This window comes from Mobula birostris, chromosome 20, assembly GCF_030028105.1.
Source record: "Mobula birostris isolate sMobBir1 chromosome 20, sMobBir1.hap1, whole genome shotgun sequence".
Classification (NCBI taxonomy): domain Eukaryota; kingdom Metazoa; phylum Chordata; class Chondrichthyes; order Myliobatiformes; family Myliobatidae; genus Mobula; species Mobula birostris.
Window position 1 is genome coordinate 4,862,598 of NC_092389.1, and position 20,396 is coordinate 4,882,993.

At 42.7% G+C, this 20,396-nt stretch overlaps 2 protein-coding genes across 8 annotated transcripts in view; one reads left to right on the plus strand and one right to left on the minus strand.

The window, feature by feature from the left end:
• LOC140212743 (centrosomal protein of 164 kDa-like) overlaps positions 1 to 1,571 on the minus strand; it is a 309,604-nt gene extending 308,033 nt beyond the window's left edge. For 2 of the 5 annotated variants that reach the window (XM_072283891.1, XM_072283893.1), the window contains exon 1: positions 1,291 to 1,565. The gene's annotated coding sequence lies outside the window, so the exon portion shown is untranslated. Of the gene's footprint in view, positions 1 to 1,290 lie in introns of all 5 variants that reach the window. The other 3 variants (XM_072283890.1, XM_072283895.1, XM_072283894.1) reach the window with 3 other exon arrangements.
• Positions 1,287 to 20,396, plus strand: part of LOC140212745 (beta-secretase 1) — a 187,669-nt gene continuing 168,559 nt past the window's right edge. For 2 of the 3 annotated variants that reach the window (XM_072283897.1, XM_072283899.1), the window contains exon 1: positions 2,038 to 2,687. In XM_072283897.1, the coding sequence (XP_072139998.1) occupies positions 2,436 to 2,687 (252 nt within the window). In that variant the 5' untranslated portion in view covers positions 2,038 to 2,435. Of the gene's footprint in view, positions 1,517 to 2,037; positions 2,688 to 20,396 lie in introns of those variants that run through there. The other variant, XM_072283898.1, reaches the window with a different exon arrangement.

Here is a 20,396-nt window from a genome sequence, read left to right on the forward strand (position 1 = left end):
TGATTTTATTCATAATTCTGAACAGCAAGCTGTAGAAGGCAAAAGCAGACGATGGGGGGCAATGAAAAGGGGCCAAAAGATGGCAAAAGAAAGAAAGAGAAACAAAGGGAGGTGGGAGGTGGAACATAAGATGGAGAACTTGGCACGGTTGGGTTCAGAGTGGCAGGAAGATGGCTGGAGTGCAATGGGGAGCAGGACACATGAGTCATCAACGTAAGTATTTAAAATGTTAAGGAAAAGGATAGAGGCATTTGGCTGAGTAACAGTTTTTGCAATAAAATAGTCGAATGGGAGTGTTCCAATGGAGATTTGATAACTGTGGCTGCAGAATGGGATACAATTGGGATGCATGAGGATTTGACAATGGAGACTTTAGGGAAAGGGATGGGAGGTATGGACGTTCAGATGTTAGTGAGATTTAACTGTTGTGCTTTGGAAAGTGAGGCTATTGAGGTACTTGAAGTTAGGAGGGTTAGCTGTTGGATGTTAAGTTGAGGGTATAAAGTTCCAGGGTGGTGGAGGGAGGGGTTAGACAATGGATACGTGAATATGAATTAGTTGTTAGTTACTGGTGGTTCAACCCTAGGGTGTTAAAACTGTTGAGGACATGTTCTTGCACATTAGAATGTAGCAATTAGCTGTCAGATTTTGGGGAGCATGGTTATAGTTGAATAGTGGAGGATTTAGCTGCAAGGTGTTAAGGCGTCCAACGTTGATGACTGTTGTGCATTTAGACAAATAGGTATAGTTATGAGGTGGGATTTTGTCATTGTACGTTGCCTTCAGTCATGGGCCATTTAAATGTTTAGAGCAGCAGTGGGAGGGGTTATCTGAGGGTATAAGTGGGATCGATTGAACTGTGGGCATCGGGGGAAGGTGTTGTTAAGTTGTGGGTGTCAATAGGGTATGTTAAACTCCAAGATGACAAGTGATTCTGTAGATGACGGAGGAAGGGGAGGTCAAACTGTGGACTATTAATCGGTGGATGTCAGGGCTACATCTTGTGGATGTTTGGTGAGACGGGGAGTCGTCGGCTGGAGCTGGGGTAGGAGAAGGGCCAGGACTGGGGATGGTGGGGGGGAGGGAGGATGGCTAGGACTGGGGGAAGAGAAGATCCGATCCGGTGTGGAGTTGCGGGAAGATGAGGTTACAGGCTGGCGGTTGAGGAAAGAGGATTGGGGATCGGGGAAAGAAGAGCGGCCTGCGAGCTGACGCGTGAGGCGACCCGACCCGTCCGCTGCTCCCACAACCGCCACAGCGGTAACATAGCAACAGGGTGTCGCCGCTTACCTGAGGCACATTTCAGCGAGGGCTAACCAATCGTGGCGGGCTACGCACTGTTGATGGGCTCCACGTCCCCCTGTAAACGGTGATCACCGCCAGCCCCACCACCGGCACTTCACCGTCTTCTTAACAGAACAGCGGTGAAACGTACAACAAAAATTTTAAAAAAACTGTTTCCGCTGCTGCAGTTCAAACCCGAATACGCCTGAACCTAAACTCGTACCTCCATTCGGTAAAACCGCTTGTCATTAACTCTATTCCGTATTCTGTATGGTTTATAGAGCTGTCGATAAAACGATGATTAAGGTCCCGCCTCACTTTGGTCTGTCAGCGCTATGACAACCATTGCGCAAGCGCATTGCTTTAGCGGAGCCTGCTGGGTGTTGTAGTTTACCCTTGGATATCGTTTGCGAAGGTGGGGCGGATGCAAAGGAAGGTGGCAGAGGGATTTGAGTGGGCAAGGCAGAGATGTCCTAACAGTCTGATTGCAAGCAAACGTTTCATGGGCAGAGAGGAGGTTAGCAAGCGTTTATTTGGAGGGATTTATCAGCTTGCACACTTCAGTGTAGTTATGAATTGAATCATTTGCACCCTGAATGGGATTGCAAGGAGTGTTGAGAACCAGGAGGAGGCACTGGGTCATACAGAAGAGAGTCAATGGTTAGAGCAATAAAATGTGAAACTACAAGACCCAGAGAGCTTGATGAGCTTTGCTCCCCCTTCTTTTCCCAGCGTCATTCCTGCATTTAATTGTATCCACACTAGTTCTTCCGCTGAAGTGGGGAGACTGTATAAGCTCCACTGTTGCTGTCTCAACCCATCCCCGTTTATTCTAACTCCGAACCACCACCTAAAATAACGGAATAATGCAAAACAATGGCATTTGCTGTAGCCTGCCTGAGTGTTTACGAAAATCTTTGAATGTAGACGTATAATTACATCTTGCCCTTTGCCTTTAAAAAATGCCTTTTATTCAAAATAAATCCATCAATGAAGCACCCGACGCTGCGCGTTTGGCTTTCTTCTAAATCTCTTAATGTAGAGCGAGAGGAGGTTGAATAATTTTTTTTGGAAGCAACTGCTGTGGAATTGCACTTGCTTTTCTCGAAAGAGCGAAAGAAGGAGAGGGAGATCAAGAAAGAGTTGTCGAAATGAAATTTTGTCCCGTTTCTCGTTTTTCGCTGTTGGTTTGCTCTTTGAGTGCATGGCTGCTTTGCAATGGAGAGCCGTCTGGAATCAGAGTCCCTCTGAAAAATGACATCGGGATCTCCAGCAGGATGCCCAGAGCTGCTGAAACTGATCGGAGACAAAGTATCAATTTTATGGAAATGATTGATAACCTAAGAGGGAAATCCGGGCAAGGGTATTATGTGGAGATGACGATCGGAACACCTCCTCAGAAGGTAAGATTGGAGCTTCTTTTAAGAATGTTCTCTGCAGTAAATTGTATGTAACGACAACAGCCAGTTATCACAGTATCATTATATTGGATGTATATGAATAATAACGTATTAGTAGTAATTGTTATTTTAAGTCATTTTGGGGCAGTATCTTTCCCTTTACGTCTTTTGTTAATTATGCGGAATTTTATCTTTTGTTTTGATAGTAGTACATTTGGTTTCCACCTGCTTTTGATTTAATGGGAGTGCAAGTTCAATATTTTTCCAGAGTACCATGACATCAATCTCACCAAAATATTTTTCTTGTAGTGTGACTGATGTGATGCATGACCCTTTCCCTTTCCTAAAAATATTTGTTTAAACAATAAGCTTTATAAAATACTTATTCATGTAAGTGAGTCCCTTGCACAGAAATGTTTCTGTTTTAAAACTAACATTAAATTGACAAATAGATTTGGGGATAATTACACTACTGTACTACCCAAAATCAATGTTTGTATTGAACTAACAATATGCTAATTTACAATTTTTGACTTCAATTGCTGGATAAATTCTGTAGTTGATCTTTTTGCAAATTAGCGTTAAATCAAAATAAATGCTGTCCCTGGATCAGCATATTGTAAAATCCAGAAAGTAAAACATACAGATAAATACACAACAGAGTGATGGTCATCTGCAAAGGGTGGTCTGATATCAATCCTAAGGTCCCAGTATAGGCCTCAGGGCTGCTTTACTGAGGAACAGATTTACAAAATCAGGCAGCATCCCCACTGCTGATTGTCATTCAGTCCCTTTTGATGGAGGTTGGGAGCAGGTTCAGATTAGATTATGATTCTGCCACAGTTTATTTCCATGCCCAGTTAGTATTAATTCCTAACTGGGTTGTATTTTCTTAATTGTTTTCAATACAAGTTTCAATTAATAATTTCAACAGGATAACTTTACCATCCTCCAAATTGCATCAACGCAGAGGTTATCAAATCCTTATTTGTTAGATGAGAACCAATGTTCTCCATGAATTACATTAATCATGGTGACAATTCCTTTATAGGGGTCTACAACTTTGTCCATGTGATCTAGTGGCTGTTTTCAATGCAATGCCTGAATTACCCCTCCTGGATGTCAATCTTTTAGGGAGAAGTGGAAGTATTTCAATTCTACAACAAACCTCTTGCAAGTTTAACAGTGGCTATCATGTTTAGTTGCTCCCTCATGTTCCTGGTCTCACTTTCTCCAATGAATGCTCAAAGTTCTTCCAGAAATAAGAATGTTGCCAAACAAATTTACTTTCTCTTTTTGGCTGAATAGTTCCTGTATCCCCAACAACTATTTTGTTTTGCTTAGATCCTGCTTTCCCATCTGCTACATTTCATTTACATCCTGAGAGGTAGCGGATGGAATTTGTTACTTCCCTTCCTATGGAGGGGAGCAAATGATAGGATACAGAGAGTGGGGTGGGAAAGATACATAATAGGATAACAAGAATTATAAAGATTAGTTTTATTTGCCACATGTGCATCGAAACATACAGTGAAATGCGCCATTTGTGTCAACTACCAACACAGTCTGAATATGTGCTGGTGGGCCTGAATATGTGCTGTTGGGCAGCCTGCAAGTGTCGCCATACTCCCTGCTCCAGTATAGTATGCCCACCACTTGCCAAGCCTAACCTGTACATCTTTGGAATGTGTGAGGAAACAGTGGGACCTGGAGGAAACCCGTGCGGTGAAAGGGAAAACTGTACGAAGACTTTACAGACAGCGGTGGGAATTGAACCCCGATCGGTGGTGCTGATGGAGGAAGAGAATCTTTGAAGATAGTATGACAAGTCGATAAGGCAATTCTGGAAGACCTGCCTTTATTAGCTTAACAATGTATATAAGAGCAGGAAGGTCATTGTAGAACTGTGACGAAGAGTAGATCAATCGTGCACAGCTCTGCTCACTACATTGCAGGAGAGATGTAAGAGGAGTAGAGAGCTTGCAGTGAAACATGACAAGAATGTTGCCAGCTGTGAGGCCTTCAGTTCAAGAAAAAGGCAGATTTATTGATGAAATTTAATAAAAGGGTATAAAACTGTAAGTTCAAAGTTCAAAGTAAATTTTATTATCAAAGTACATATAGGTCACCATATATAATCATGAGGTTCACCTTCTTGCAGGCATACTCAGCTAGTCTATAGAATAGTAACTATAACAGGATCAATGAAAGATCAACCAGACTGCAGAAGGCAGCAAACTGCAAACGCAAATAGGAATAAATAGCAATAAATAGCGAGAACATAAGATAATGAGATGAAGGTTGCTTGAAAGTGAGATCGTTGGTTGTGGGAACATTTCAATGCTGGTGCAAGTGAAGTTGAGTGTAGTTATCCCCTTTTATTCAAGAGCCTGATGGTTGAGGGAAGATAATTGTTCTTGAATCTGGTGGAGCAAGTCCTGGGGCTCTTGTACCTTCTGCCTGATGGCAGCAGTGAGAAGAGAGCATGACCTGGGTGGTTGATCTGATGATGGATGCTGCTTTCCTACAATAGTGTTTCATGTAGATGGATGTGCTCAATGGTTGGGAGGGCTTTACTCATACTGTACTGTGCTGAATCTAGTACTTTTTGTAGGGTTTTGTGTTGCCCAGTTACAGTTAAGAAAAAAAAAAGTTTTGATTCCCTTTGCAAAGAAACCTTTATCTGGAGGACAGTGGTTTAAAAAAATTCTCAAAATAATTAGATTAGATTAACTTTATTTGTCATGTGTACGTTGAAACATTGAAAAGCATCATTTATGTTAACAACCAACGCATTCTGAGGATATCCTGGGGGCAGCTCTCAAAGTGTCGCTACACTTCCAGCGCCAAAATAGGATGCCCACATTTTACTAACCCGAACCTTCGGGAATGTGGGATGAAACTGGAGCATCCAGAGGAAACCCACGTGGTCACGGGGAGAACGTACAGATTCCTTACAAATGGTGGTGGGAATTCAACCCAGCTCACTGGCACTGTAAAGTGGTGTGCTAAGGTAGAGAGAATTCTTTTCCATCCAGAGGGTGGTGGGCATCTGAATGGACAAGAAAGGCAAAATTCCAGTTGCTCTTGTATGCAGTTGAAGTGCAAGAGCTGCAAAGATAAAGGAAGCTGAATGGCACATCCTTGACCACCAGTGGTCAATGATGGGCTGAACAGCTTCTTTCTGTGCAATGATTGTGAGACTATGTTCATGACAGGGTTTCTCTAGATAGCTTTCTTCAGGAGCTACCAAGCCCCTGTCTCTTCATCCAAGCTGTCATTGCCATCTTTCAATTTAAGAACATCATGATCATTAGATCTATAAAGATACAGATAGTATGCAGAGAAATATAGATGGGTTCGGTGAGTCGGTAAGAGTCTGATAGATGGAGTACGATGTTGGTAAGTGCAACGTCATCCACTTTGAAAGGAAAAATGGAAGAGCAGATTATTATTTAAATAGTTAAAAAAAAAATAGCAGCATGCTGCTGTGCCAAGGGACTTGGGAGCACTTGTGCATGAATCACAAAAGGTTGGTTTGCAGGTGCAGCAGGCAATCAAGAAGGCAAATGGAATGCAGGCCTTCATTGCTAGAGGGATTAAATTCAAGAGCAGGGAAGTTATGCTGCAACTATACAGGGTACTGGTGAGGCCGCACCTGGAGTACTGCGTGCAGTTCTGGTCTCCTTACTAGAGGAAAGATACACTGGCTTTGGAGGCAGTGCAGAGGAGGTTCACCAGGTTGATTCCAGAGTTGAGAGGGTTGACCTGTGAGGAGAGATTGAGTCGCCTGGGACTGTACTCACTGGAATTCAGAAGAATGAGAGGAGATCTTATAGAAACATATAAAATTATGAAAGGGGTAGATAAGATAGAGGCAGGAAAGTTGTTTCCACTGGTAGGTGAGACTAGAACTAAGGGACATAGCTTCAAGATTCAGAGGAGTAGATTTAGAGCGAAGATGAGAAGGAACTGCTTTTCCCAGAGAATGACAAATCTGTGGAATTCTCTGCCCAATGAAGCACTGGAGGCCACCTCAGTAAATATATTTGAGACAAGGTTGGATAGATTTCTGCATAGTAGGGGAATTAAGGGTTATGGGGGAAAAGGCAAGTAGGTTGAGATGAGTCCATTGTCAAATCAGCCATGATCTTGTTGAATGGTGGAGCAGGCTCGACAGGCCAGATAGCCCATTCCTTCTCCTATTTCTTATGTTTTTGTGTCTCTTGCATGAAATACACTCAGTAGCCACTTTATTAGGTACATTTCTACACCTGCTCATTAATACAAATATCTAATCAGCCAATCATGTGGCAGCAACTCAATGCATGAGAGCATGCTGCATGGTCAAGAGGTTCAGCTGTTGTTCAGACCAAACATCAGAATGGGGAAGAAGTGTGATCTAAGTGACTTTAACTGTGGAATGGTTGTTTGTGTCAGACGGGGTGGTTTGAGTATCTCAGAAACTGTTGATGTCCTGGGATTTTCATGCACAACAGTCTCTAGAGTTTACAGAGAACGGTGTAACACACAGAAAAAACATCCAGTGAGCAGCAGTTCTGTGGGCGAAGACACCTTGTTAATGAAAGGGGTCAGTGGAGAATGGCCAGACTGGTTCATTTCAGTGGCCCAATCAGTGGCAAGAGCAACACAGAGAGGAGTAAATATAAGTACAGAAGGGACAAGCAGAACAGCCATTGTTGGAGTGACCATTGTTGAGAGCGAGCCAGTGGTGAGAGTGGGAGTGTCAGACTTCGGTTCGGAAAAGGCATTGGCTCTGGGTAAGTTGTCCAGGTAACATTCTGTTAAGTTGTCCTTTTTTTCTTACTGTGTCAGGGGTATTTAGTGTAGCTTAAATGGCCGTTGTATGTTCTTCATGCCAGATGTTAGAGACCTGGAAGACCCAGATTCTCCCAGGGAACTCTCCTTGAAGACCGTGTTAGGGATCTGGAGCAGCAGCTGGATAACCTTCAGCTTGACTGAAGAGTGAGGAGATCATTGATCAGTGTTACAGGGGAGTAATCACCCCTAAGTTGTAGGAGGCAGTTAGCTGGGTGACTGTCAGGAGAAGGAAAGGGAAGCTGAATAAGCAGTTAGCACCGAGCACCCCGTGGCCATTCCCCTCAATATTATATGTACCATTTTGGATACTGTTGTGACAGAATGACCTCCCAGGGGAATGCTACGGAGACCAGGTCACTGGCACTGAGCATGGGTCAGTGATGCAGAAGGGGAAGAGGGAGAAGAAGGGGGCGGTAGTGATAGGGGACTCAATAGTGAGGGGAACAGACAGGAGATTCTGTGGATGTGAACGGGACACCCGGATAGTACAGTATGTGGCCTCCCAGGTGCCAGGGTCAAGAACGTCTCAGATCACGTCCACAGCATTTTGGAGGTGGAGGGAGAGCAGCCAGATGTCTTGGTATGTATTGGTACCAATGACATAGGAAGGAAAAGCAAAGAAGTCCTGAAGAGAGAATTGAGAGCTCGGTAGAAAGCTGAGAAGCAGGACCTCCAGGGTAGTAATTTCTGGATTGCTGCCTGTGCCATGCGCCAGTGAGGGTAGAAACAGGATGGTGTGGCAGATAAATGTGTGGCTGAGAAGCTGGTGCAGGGGGCAGGGCTTCAGGTTCCTGGATCATTGGGATCTCTTCTGGGGGAGGTATGACCTGTACAAAGGGGATGGGTTGCACCTGAATCAGAGGGGGATCAATAATCTCGCGGGCAGGTTTGTTAGAGCTGTTGGGGAGGGTTTAAATTAATTTGGCAGAGGGATGGGAACTGAAGTGAAGGGACTCAGGATAGGACAGATAGTGAAAAAGCAAAGATAGCGTGCAGTCAGACTGTCAGGAAGGGCAGGCAGGTGATAGGGCAAAAATGCAGCCAGCAGGGTGAGCATCAGTGCATTAGGGATGTAGAATCAAAAAGGGTAGCAAATACACTATTCAAAGTGTTATATCTCAAAGTACAGAATGTGAGAGATAAGGTGGATGATCTTGTTGCACTTTTACAGATGGTCAGGTATGATGTTGTGGCCATCACTGAATCATGGCTGAAGGGTGGTTGTAGTTGGGAGATGAATGTCCAAGGTTACACATTGTATCGGAAGGATAGGAAGGTGACAGAGGGGTTGATGTGGCTCTACTGGTAAAGAATAGCATCAAATCAGTAGAAAGATGTTGAATTCTTGTGGGTTGAGTAAAGAAACAGTAAGGGTAAAAGTACCCTGATGGCAGGTATATACAGGCCTCCAAACAGTGGGCCACAGATTACAATGGGAAATAGAAAAGGTGTGTCAAAAGGGCAATGTTATGGTCGTCATGGGAGATTTGAGGTAGATGGGAAAATCAAGTTGGTAATGGATCTCAAGAGAGTGAATTTGTTGAATGCCTATGAGATGGCTTTTTAGAGCAGTTTGTAGATGTCCTTATTAGGGGATCAGCTATACTGGATTAGGTGTTATGTAATGAACTGGAGGCAATTAGGGAGCTTAAGGTAAAAGAACCCTTAAGAGGCAGTGATCACAATATGATTCAGTTCAGCTTGAAATTTCATGGGGAGAAAGTAAAGTCTGATATAGCAGTATTTTAGTGGAGTAAAGGAAATTACAGTGGTATGAGAAAGGAGTTGGCCGAAGTAAATTGGAAGGAGACAAGGGAAGTCAAAGCTAATGTAAAAGCAAAAGAGAGGACATACAACAAAGCAAAAATTAGTGGGAAGATAGAGGAATGGGAAGCTTTTAAAAACCTGCAGAAAGCAACTAGAAGAATCATGAGGAGGGAAAAGCTGAAATACGAAAGCAACGTAGCAAATAATATCAAGGTGGATAGAAAATGCTTTCTCAAGTATATAAAAATAAAAGAGAACTGTTGAGTTCTCTTTAAGGCACTGGTGAGGCTTCAACTTAAGTATTGTGAACTGTTTTGAGCACTTTATCTGAGAAAAGTTGTGCTGACATTGGAGAGGTTTCGGAGGAGGTTCACAAGGACGATTCCAGGAAGATAAGTGTTACCATATGAGGAATGTTTGATGGCTCTGGGTCTGTACTCACTGGAATTTAGGATGAGAGTGTGGGGGGATCTCACTGAAACCTTTCAAATGTTGAAAGGCCTAGACAAAGTAGATGTGGAAAGGATATTTCCCATGGTTGAGGAGGCCAGGACAAGAGGGCACAGCCTCAGGATAGAGGGGTGTCCATTTAAAACAGATGTGGAGAAATTTCTTTAACTAGAAGATCGTGAATTTGTGGAATCTGTTACCACAGGAAGCTGTAGAGGCCAGCTGTTTGGGTATATTTAAGGGAGAGATTGATAGATTCTTGATTGGCCACGGCATCAAAGGTTGTGGGGAGAAGATCAGGGAGTGGGGCTCAGGAGGGGGAGAAAAAAAGGTCGACCATGATTGAATGGTGGAGCGGAATTGTTGGGCCAGATGGCCAACTCTGCTCCTATGTCTTATGGTATTGTGGTCCTATGGAAGGCCGCAATAACTTAAATAACCACGCATTACAACAGTGGTTTCTAGAGGAGCATCTCTGAATGCACAACATGTCGAACCATGAAGTGAATAGGCTATAGCAGGAGAAGACCACAAACATGCATATGGAAGCCATTTTATCAGGTACAGGAGGTGTCTGTTAAAGTGGCCACTGAGTGGACATTTCTTCTTGGAATCTTTTCAAAGGGTCCTGGGAAGTCACATAACGAGGTCAGCAAATAGGGCTTTAAACTTAATAGTGGGCTCAACAGATTAGAATAAAAATATGGATAAAGAAAAAGGGAAGGAGAGGTTACTAAAGCCTGCAGAATAATAAAAAAAAAGACAAACTTTAGAAAGGGATACAAATTCAACTTCAGTCACCATGGCGACAAATTTGAGAAGAGGGCTGGTGAATGCAGGACTGACAGTGTGATATTTGAATATTAGCAGTACACAAAACAAGGTTGAGATGAGCCTATAACACATTTAGAAATTGGCAGGTACAATGTGATGGGTATCACAGAGTTTTGGATAAAATAAGATCACAGCTGGGAGCTTAACATCCTATCGAAAAGGCAGGCAGGTAGGTAGAGGGGGTGGCAGGGCTCTGCTGATTAAGAAAATTAAATCAAATCCTTAGCAAGAACTGACATAGGGTTGGAAAATGTAGAATCGTTGTGGGTAGAGTTAAGAAACTGCGAGGGTAAAAAGCTCCTGATTGGAGTTACATACAGACCTTCAAATAGTAGTCAGGATGTGGGGTGCAAATTACAATGGGAGATAGAAAAGACACTGTTCTGATGATCTTGGGGAGCTTCAATATGTGGGTTCATTAGGAAAATTGGGTTGGCACTGGATCCCAAGAGAAGGAATTTGTAGAATGGCTGCAAGATGGCTTTTTAGAGAAGTTCTTGTTGAGCTCACTAGGGAAAAGGCAATTCAGGATTTGATATTGTACATTTAACCAGATTTGATTAGGAAGCTTAGAATCAAGGAACCCTTAGGGGACAGTGATCATAATATGATAGAATTCACCCTGCAGTTTTAGATGGAGAAGTTAAAATTGGATGTATTGGTATTACAGATGGGTAAAGATAAATGCAGAAGCAAGAGAGAGGAGTTGGCTAAAGTTGATTAGAAGGGACCTGAGCAGAGATGATGGTAAATCAGCAATGGCAGGAGTTTAGAAGATACAGGATTGGTTAATCTCAAAGAAGAAGCAGCATTTTAAAGGGAGGATGAGGAAACTGTGGTTGACAAGGGGAGCCAAAGAGAGGGCATACAATACTGTGAAAATTAATGGGAAGCTCGAGGATTCGGGGGCTTTAAAAAAACAGAAGGCAATTAAATAAGCAAGAAGGAGAGAAAAGATGAAATATGAAGGTAAGTTAGTCAATAATATAAAATATAAAAGAGGATACCAGAAGTTTTTTCAGATACATCAAGAGTAAAAGAGAGGCGAGTGTGAATATTGGACCACTGGAAAATGACACTGGAGAATTAGTGATGCGAGATAAACTGAATAAGTATTCGGTGTCAGATTTCACTGGAAGACACCAGCAGTATGCCAGAAATTCAAAAGGGTCAGGAGGCAAAATTGATTGTAGTCAATATTACTGAGAAGAAGGTGCTTGGATGCTGAAAGGTCTGAAGGTGGGTAAGCCATCTGAGTCAGATGAAAGGTACCCGAGGGTTCTGAAAAGGATAGTTGAAAAGATTCTAGAGGCTTTAGTAGTGATCTTTGAAGAAACACTAGAGTCAGGGATAGTTCCAGAGGACTGGAAATTCCAGAGGAATAGTCCAGAAGACTAAGGAGCTGGTGGTAGACCTGAGGAGAGCTAAGGTACCGGTGACCCCTGTTTCCATCCAGGGGGTCAGTGTGGACATGGTGGAGGATTACAAATACCTGGGGATACGAATTGACAATAAACTGGACTGGTCAAAGAACACTGAGACTGTCTACAAGAAGGGTCAGAGCCGTCTCTATTTCCTGAGGAGACTGAGGTCCTTTAACATCTGCCGGATGATGCTGAGGATGTTCTACGAGTCTGTGGTGGCCAGTGCTATCATGTTTGCTGTTATGTGCTGGGGCAGCAGGCTGAGGGTAGCAGACACCAACAGAATCAACAAATTCATTCATAAGGCCAGTGATGTTGTGGGGATGGAACTGGACTCTCTGACGGTGGTGTCTGAAAAGAGGATGCTGTCCAAGTTGCATGCCATCTTGGTCAATGTCTCCCATCCACTACATAATGTACTGGGTGGGCACAGGAGTACATTCAGCCAGAGACTCATTCCACCGAGATGCAACACAGAGCGTCATAGGAAGTCATTCCTGCCTGTGGCCATCAAACTTTACAACTCCTCCCTTGGAGGGTCAGACACCCTGAGCCAATAGTCTGGTCCTGGACTTATTTCCTGGCATAATCTACATATTACTATTTAACTATTTATGATTTTATTACTATTTAATTATTTATGGAGCAACTGTAATGAAAACCAATTTCCCCCAGGATCAATAAAGTATGACTATGACTAAAATCACAAAGGTCACTTCACTCTTTAAGAAGAGAGGGAGGCAAAAGACTGGCATGACATAGACAGTGGATTGGTTAACCAATAGAAGGCAGCGAGTTGGTATAAATGGGTGTTTCTCCGGTTGGCAGTCAGTGGTGAATGGGGTGCCGCAGGGGTTGGTGCTGGGCCCGTAGCTATTTACCATTTACATTGATAATTTGGAAGAGGGGACTGAGTGTAGCGTAGCAAAATTTGCTGATGACACTAAACTGAGTGGAAAAGATTGCAGCATGCTGTTGTGCAGAGGGACTTGGGAGTGCTTGTGAATGAATTACAAAAAGTTGGCTTGCAGGTACAACAGGTTATTAAGAAGGCAAATGGAATGTTGGCCTTCATTGCTAGAGGGATTGAATTCAAGAGCAGGGAGGTCATGCTGCAACTATACAGGGTACTGGTGAGGCCACACCTGGAGTACTGTGTGCAGTTCTGGTCTCCATACTTGAGGAAGGATATACTGACTTTGGAGACAGTGCAGAGGAGGTTCACCAGGTTGATTCCAGGGATGAAGGGGTTAACCTATGAGGAGAGATTGAGTCGCCTGGGACTATACTCTCTGGAGTTCAGAAGAATGAGAGGGGATCTTGTAGAAACATGCAAAATTTTGAAAGGGATAGATAAGATAGAAGTAGGAAAGTTGTTTCCATTGGTAAGTGAGACTAGAACTAGGGGACATTGCCTCAAGATTCAGGGGAGAAGATTTAGTACAGAGATGAGGAGAAACTGTTTTTCCCAGAGAGTGGTGAATCTGTGGAATTCTGTGCCCAGGGAAACAGTTGAGGCTTCTTCACTAAATATATTTAAGAAACAGATAGATTTTTACATGGTAGGGGAAGTAAGGGTTATGGGGAAAAGGCAGGTAGATGGAGCTGAGTTTACGGACAGATCAGCCATGATCTTATTGAATGGCGGGGCAGGCTCGATGGGCCAGATGGCCTACTCCTGCTCCTATTTCATAATGTTCTTATAAGTGGATTAGCCTGACTTTAGCAGTATTGGAGTTGGTTTATTATTGTCACAGGTACCAAGATACAGTGAAAAGCTTGTCTTGCATACAGATCAAATCATTACCCAGTGTACTAACAATTCCAGAGAAAGTGCAGTGCAGGTAAACAATAAGGTGCAAAAAAGGATCTAGCGCTTTCCTGGAGTGTATGATGAATAAACTCTTCTCGGGCTTCAAGCTGGGTATAAGTATCGATTCTAACTGACTTTTCGATGACAAACTCTGTCATCTTCTTCAGGGATGATGCCTGGTTAAGTCTAGTCCAGTTGTATTTATACCCTCGCAGTCCTTCCCTTCTGATTGATTAGTCCTCATCCAATCAAGTTTCTGCCCTCCCACCTTGTTTACAATCGAATTCTAGTTCTTATGTAAAACGAGACCTTTGTCTCTGTTAAGATTCTTTTCCTCCAATATTAAATGTATTTGTTGGAAAAACTATATGAATCTTTGCTTTCAGTCACTGTTGTGACCCCCTTGTACAGCAATAACTTCAACCAAACGTTCCTGCTACCTGTTGATCAGTCCTGCACATCGGCTTAGAGGAAATTTAGGCCATTCCTCATTACAAAACTGCTTCAACTCTGGAATGTTGGTGGGCTTCCTTGTGTGAACTGCTTGCTTCAGGTCCTTCCACAACATTTCTGTAGGAATAAGGTCAGCACTTTGACTTGGCCATTCCAAAACACAAATTTTCTTCTTTTTAAACCATTCTGTTGTTGATTTACTCTTGTCTTTCGGATCATTATCTTGTTGCATTGTCCAACTAATATTAAGCTTCAGGTGACGGACTGCTACCCTGACATTCTCCTGTAAAATGTCTTGATATAATTTTGAATTTGTTGTTTCCTCAACAATTGCAAGCTGTCCAGGCCCTAAGGCATCAAAGCAACCCCAAACCATGATGCTCCTTCCACCATGCTTCACAGTTGGGATGAGGTTTTGTGTTGATGTGCAGTGCCCTTTTTCCTCCAAACATAGCGGTGTGCACTTCTGCCCAAAAACTTTTGTCTCATCTGTCCACAGAACGTTATCCTGGAAGTGTTGTAGAACATCCAGGTGGTATTTTGCAAACTTGAAACGTGCAGCAATTTTTTATTTTTGGAGAGCAGTGATTTCCTCCATGGTGTCCTTCCATAAGCACCATTCTAGTTTAGTGTTGTTCATTCTAGGACAAGAGGGAACAGCCTCAGGATAGAGGGGTGTCCATTTAAAACAGAAATGCGGAGAAATGTCTTTAGCCAGAGGGTGGTGAACTTGTGGAATATATTATGACAGGCAGCTGTGGAGGCCAGCTTCTTGGGTGTATTTAAGACAGAGCTTGATATGTTCTTGATTGGACACAGCATCAAGGATTGTAGGGAGAAGGTTGAGAAGGCTGGGGAATGGGGGTGAGGAGGGGAGAAAAGGATCAGCCATGATTGAGTGGCAGAGCAGACTGGATGGCCCAAATGGCCTATTTCTGCTCCTATGTCTTGTGGTCTATGGCCTATTGTCTTATGGTCTTATAGTGGACACATGAACAGAGACTTCAGCAAGTTCTAGAGATTTCTGCAGGTCTTTTGCTGTTACCCTTGGGTTCTTTGTCACCTCCTTCAACATTGCACGTTGTGCTTTTGCTGTGATCTTTGCAGGACGCCTACTCCTAAGGAAAGTAGCAACAGTACTGAGTTTCCTCCATTTGTAGACAATTTATTTTACCATGGACTGATGAAGACTCAGGTCTTTAGAAATGCTTTTGTAGCTTTTTCCAGCTTCATGCATCTCTACAATTCTTCTTCTAAAGTCCTCTGAAAGTTGCTTCGATTGAGGCATGGTGCCCATAAAGAGATCTTTCTTGAGAAGAGCAGGTTCTGTCAGTAACCTGACTGTGTGTGACACCTCTGCAACCCACACCTCCAATCTCATTTCACTGATTGGAACACCTGACTCCAAATAGCTTTCGCAGAAGGCATTACCCCAGAGGCTCACATACTTTTTCTAACAAATGCATGTAATATTGGATCATTTTTCACAATAAGTAAATGAACACGTATAATGTTTTTTGTGTTATTTATTTAATTGGGTTCTCTTTAACTAGTTTTAGGACACGTGAAGATCTGATCCTATTTTAGGTCATATTTATGCAGAAATAGAGAAAATTCTACAGGGTTCACAAACTTTTTAGCAGAGTAGAGATGTGATGTTGAGTCTTTATGAGGCATTGCTCAAGCTTAATTTTAAATACTGTGAGCAGTTTTGGGCTATGGAAGTATGTACTGGCATTAAAGAGGGTGGAAAGGAGGTTTATGGGGATGATCCTGGGGATTCAAGGGTTAACATATGAGGGTTGTTTGATGTTCTGAGCCTACACTCACTGGAGTTTAGAAGGATAAGGAGGGAATCTAATTGAAGCTTTACAAGTACTAAGATGCCTGGATAGACTGGATGTGCAGAGGATGTTTCTGGTCGAGGGAAAGACCAGAGGGCACATTCTCAGAATAAAAGGATGCTGCTTTAGAACAGAGATGGGAAGCAGTTTCCTTATTGGAGTGTGAAATTCATTGCCACGGACAGCTGTGGTGGCCAAGTCTTTGGGAATATTTAAAGTGGAGATTGTTGAGTTCTGGATTAGTAAGGGCAAAAAAAAGGTTACAGAGAGAAGGCAGGAGAAAGGGGTTGGGAGGGAAAAATAAATCAGCTGTCATGAAATGGTGGAGCAGGCTCAATGATCAGAATGGCTTTATCCCGTTCTCGTGTCTTATGGTCCTAAACTGGAACCTCCTGAGAACTTGTCACAAGTGTTTCATTACATCAGCAATAGTCGTGCACTTACATCTGCTGGTAGCGTAGTCAGAATATTTTCATGTTTAGATTGCTACGAACACAAGTTTGAACTAATAGCTCTATGTTTCTCGGTGACCTTTGTACATTTCATTTGGAACTAACCCAAGGATTGTTCTTGGAATCATAATAGAACATCATTGCACAATATTAACAAATTTGTTCATATTTGTCTTTTTTGCCTAAGGACAATAACCAAATGTCACCTTGAAAGAGACAAAAGTATATGTACTCATTGAGTTAAACACTCATCATTTTGTAACACTGGGACCAGAGAGAATGGTATATCATGGTAATGTTCTAAACTACTGAGGTTCGTGAGAAGCTAGACCTTTCCAGTAAAATGAAAGAATCTTCTCTTGGTGTTCTCAGGGAAAGTAATTTGAAGTGTCTGATTCACTTTTGGGAAATGCAGCTTTATGCAGTCCCATAATTTTGCACAACTATGCATGTCAATCATTAAAGGTATGTGCATTGTAAAAAAAAAAGCAGCAGTGTCACTCTCCTCTTACAGTAGTTCCTGTCAATGGGAATCCTGCTGCTGGTAGAAGAAAATAGGATCCTACCACTACATCTCTACAGTTTCAGGAAGTCCTGCTTGCACTTGCTAGGTTGAGGTCTGACTCAATCGCGGTACGATCCACACAGGGTGAATAAAGAATGAGAAACTTAATAGGGTGAGCAGCAATTATATGAAAGAAGGTGCCAGCTCACATGCAGAGAGGTGTGTGTGCAGACTTGAGCTGCATTAGGTGTGTCTCAATAGTGCCAGTTGGAATGGGAAGACAGAATAAAAAGAACAGAGCCAAAAGTAGCAGGAGTAGGAAAGTGCAAGGTTGAATTCAGATGGAGAATGATTATGTCTATGCATTTAAATTGGGATGGGATGCAATGTGTAAGTACAGGAGGATAGAAATGCCCGGTTTGTCAGAGGGCAGGAAAGTGTACCATGAGTCCAGTATTTGGAAGAGGAGAAAATATTCATCAAATGGTTGCAGAGTTTGGCTCATTTTCCTGTTATGCTGCCTGGCTGTACGGGGTCAATTGGACTGAGCATACAGATAATAGTTGAATACATAGCACTGTTCATTTGTAAGGCAGCCTGCCTAATTGTTCATTTATTAAGTTAAAATGTGGCTAAAACATTTACTTTGGTGGGTATCTCCTTGCTCAATTTCTCTGTCTAGTTTGAATGCAAGTATTGCAATTCAGCTGGGCACAGTAACTGACAGATTGTCCGTGAACCTGCTGAGGGCTGAGCACAGCCAAGGAACTGTTGAGATAAACCTTGGGAAAGTGGTGTTGAAAATTCAAATGCCATCCTTTCCATTCCAATTGATTAATATCTATCAATTCTGAAATATAAGCATAATTAAATTAACCAGATGATATTTTTAAAATAAATCTTATTATCACTAAGACTTCTCAACTCTGCTTCACTTCAGTCATGTATCCAATCTCCAGGCAACTACTTAAATGTTCCTTGCAACATCATCCTCCATAAATTTCAACTCATTCAAAGCTCTGCTACCTGTATTCTATCACTATTGCCCATTACATCTATTACTGCAGTACTACATTAGTCAATGATCCACTGAGTGTTTTATTTAAGTTATAGAGTCTCACACAGTGTAGCTTAATCTCCAATGTGCTAACATTGTCAACTGTTTCACTGATTGTTCTTCCTTTATTTATTCATCAGCTAGAGCTGGCTCTCCAGATGGACAAATGCAAGGAATAATTGTTTAATATGCTTCAGAAAGAGGCCATTCAAACCATGCTGACTCACAACAGGGTAGTCCTGATGAAGGGTCTTGGCCCAAAACATGACTGTTTATTCCCCTCCATAGATACTGCCTGACCCCCTGAGTTCATGCAGCATTTTGTGTGTGTTGTTCCATTCCCCCTCGCTTTTTCTGTGTCACCCTGCAATGTACTCTCACCACTATGTCCTCCAGGTTGTTTTTCCATAGCCAGTTACCCTACTAGCACACCTTTGGGATGGGGGGGGGGGGATCCAATTGTCTGATCCCTCTAGCTGCTTTTTGTGTGTTATTATTGCTTGTCCCCTTGTTTCATGTCTTCCTTTGCAATCACGGACAGTGAGTGCTGGTTGGTTGTACAACTAGACAGAGTTTGATCTTACTCAATGCTACACTCATATATTTTCCAATTTGTGATTCCATCTGATGTTAAGGAGGTGTGGAGAACCTGGCTGATGTTTGCCCTCAGGAAAATTTGGGAAAATGATGGTGAAGTGATGTGTAAATTCAATGGCAGCCAGGGATGGAATTTGGGTCATTCTGCTCTACAGAATGCTCAATGCTATTGACATCACCTTGAGTCTGTGTTGGAGGATTAACCATGGTGGATTGCAGAAAAGAGAATGAGCAATCAATCTAATCCTGCTTTACTGCATTTCCAAAGCTCAACCTTCTGGCTGGCATTTCACTGCAGAAAAGCCATTAACCATTCTTAGCATTTCAGTAAATTAGCTGCAATTCCACAGCATATTATTTATTACTCATAGATAGGTCTACAATCCTTCATCCTAAAGAACAGAATGTCCTGCCTGAAGGTACAGAACTGAATGAAAAGTTGGGTCATGATCGAGCACTGCAAACATTTTCTTCTGGGTCAGGGTAAACAGGAGTGAGCGATTAAAGGCTCAAAGTACATTTTTATCGAAGAATGTACAAATTATACACCTAGAGATTTGTTTGCTTACAGGCAGCCACAAAGGAAGAAGTCGGAAGAACCTAATTTTTTAAAAAAAAGGAAGACCATAATCACTGTGCTGAGAAGGAGAATAAAACACACACACATCATGCAAACAATAGCAGCAAGCAACAGCATTCCAAACTGGATTGAGTCCTTGGATCCACTTGCCGAAGTAGGCCCAAACCTCAATCTCAGTTCATCATATTAGTGGGGCAAAAACGGCGTGAAACTCACAGAGACGACAGCCACCAGGGCAGAACACAGCCTAGGCGCCGCGGAGAGAGGAGGGAACATTTCGGGAGAATGAGTGAAATCAGCACCACCCTCAACTCTGGTCCCGACACTTGGGCTTTCCATTCTATCTGGATTGGCACTTAAATTATCCAAGCACCTTGTAGTGTCTCACTCTAGGACCCAGACACCAGTATGGCAACACGCTTGGGCCGCACAGCCTGGAGCTGTTCTTGATCTCACCAAATCGGCTGGGTGCTTGGAGTGATCCATCCTCGCACCCAGGTTAGGTGGACAGGCATCAAAACTCTTCTCCAAATCGCTTACTCCAACAGCGGCAGCGATGCCAACTCCGTCTGCGACCCTGTCTTAAACGCGTTGCCCCTCGGCTTTGTGATGCACGCACACACTCCATCCTTCAGATCAGCTTTGCCTCCATCTGCTTCTTTATTGTTTGCGGTGATAATTGACTACAATATACTTCAGAAAAGGTGTTATTCATAATGTTTTTAGTTGAATTTCGTTCCTTTTGAGCTGCCAGTGAGCAGCGATTGTAGGGCAGCAAACATGGAAAATAACAATGCTGTTCTGTTTCCATCTCATGTCATTGTCCTGTTTTATTTTGTAGTGTGTTTGCCTGCACAAAATTCAGTGGTACCTTTAGTCATTACACAGGAAGGATATTGTTGAACATAGAATGTTTCAAATAGGTTGTTCATGGTCCCATCATTGTCGATGCTTCAATTTAAAGTAATGATTTTGGTATTGTCTTTAAGTGTTTGCTTTCCCAAGAATGTATTTTCCTTGAGTGCATTCATCAAGGTACTTACTTACTGCCCGTATGCTGCTGATGCTTAAGGTAGCAATGAAGGTCCTCCATC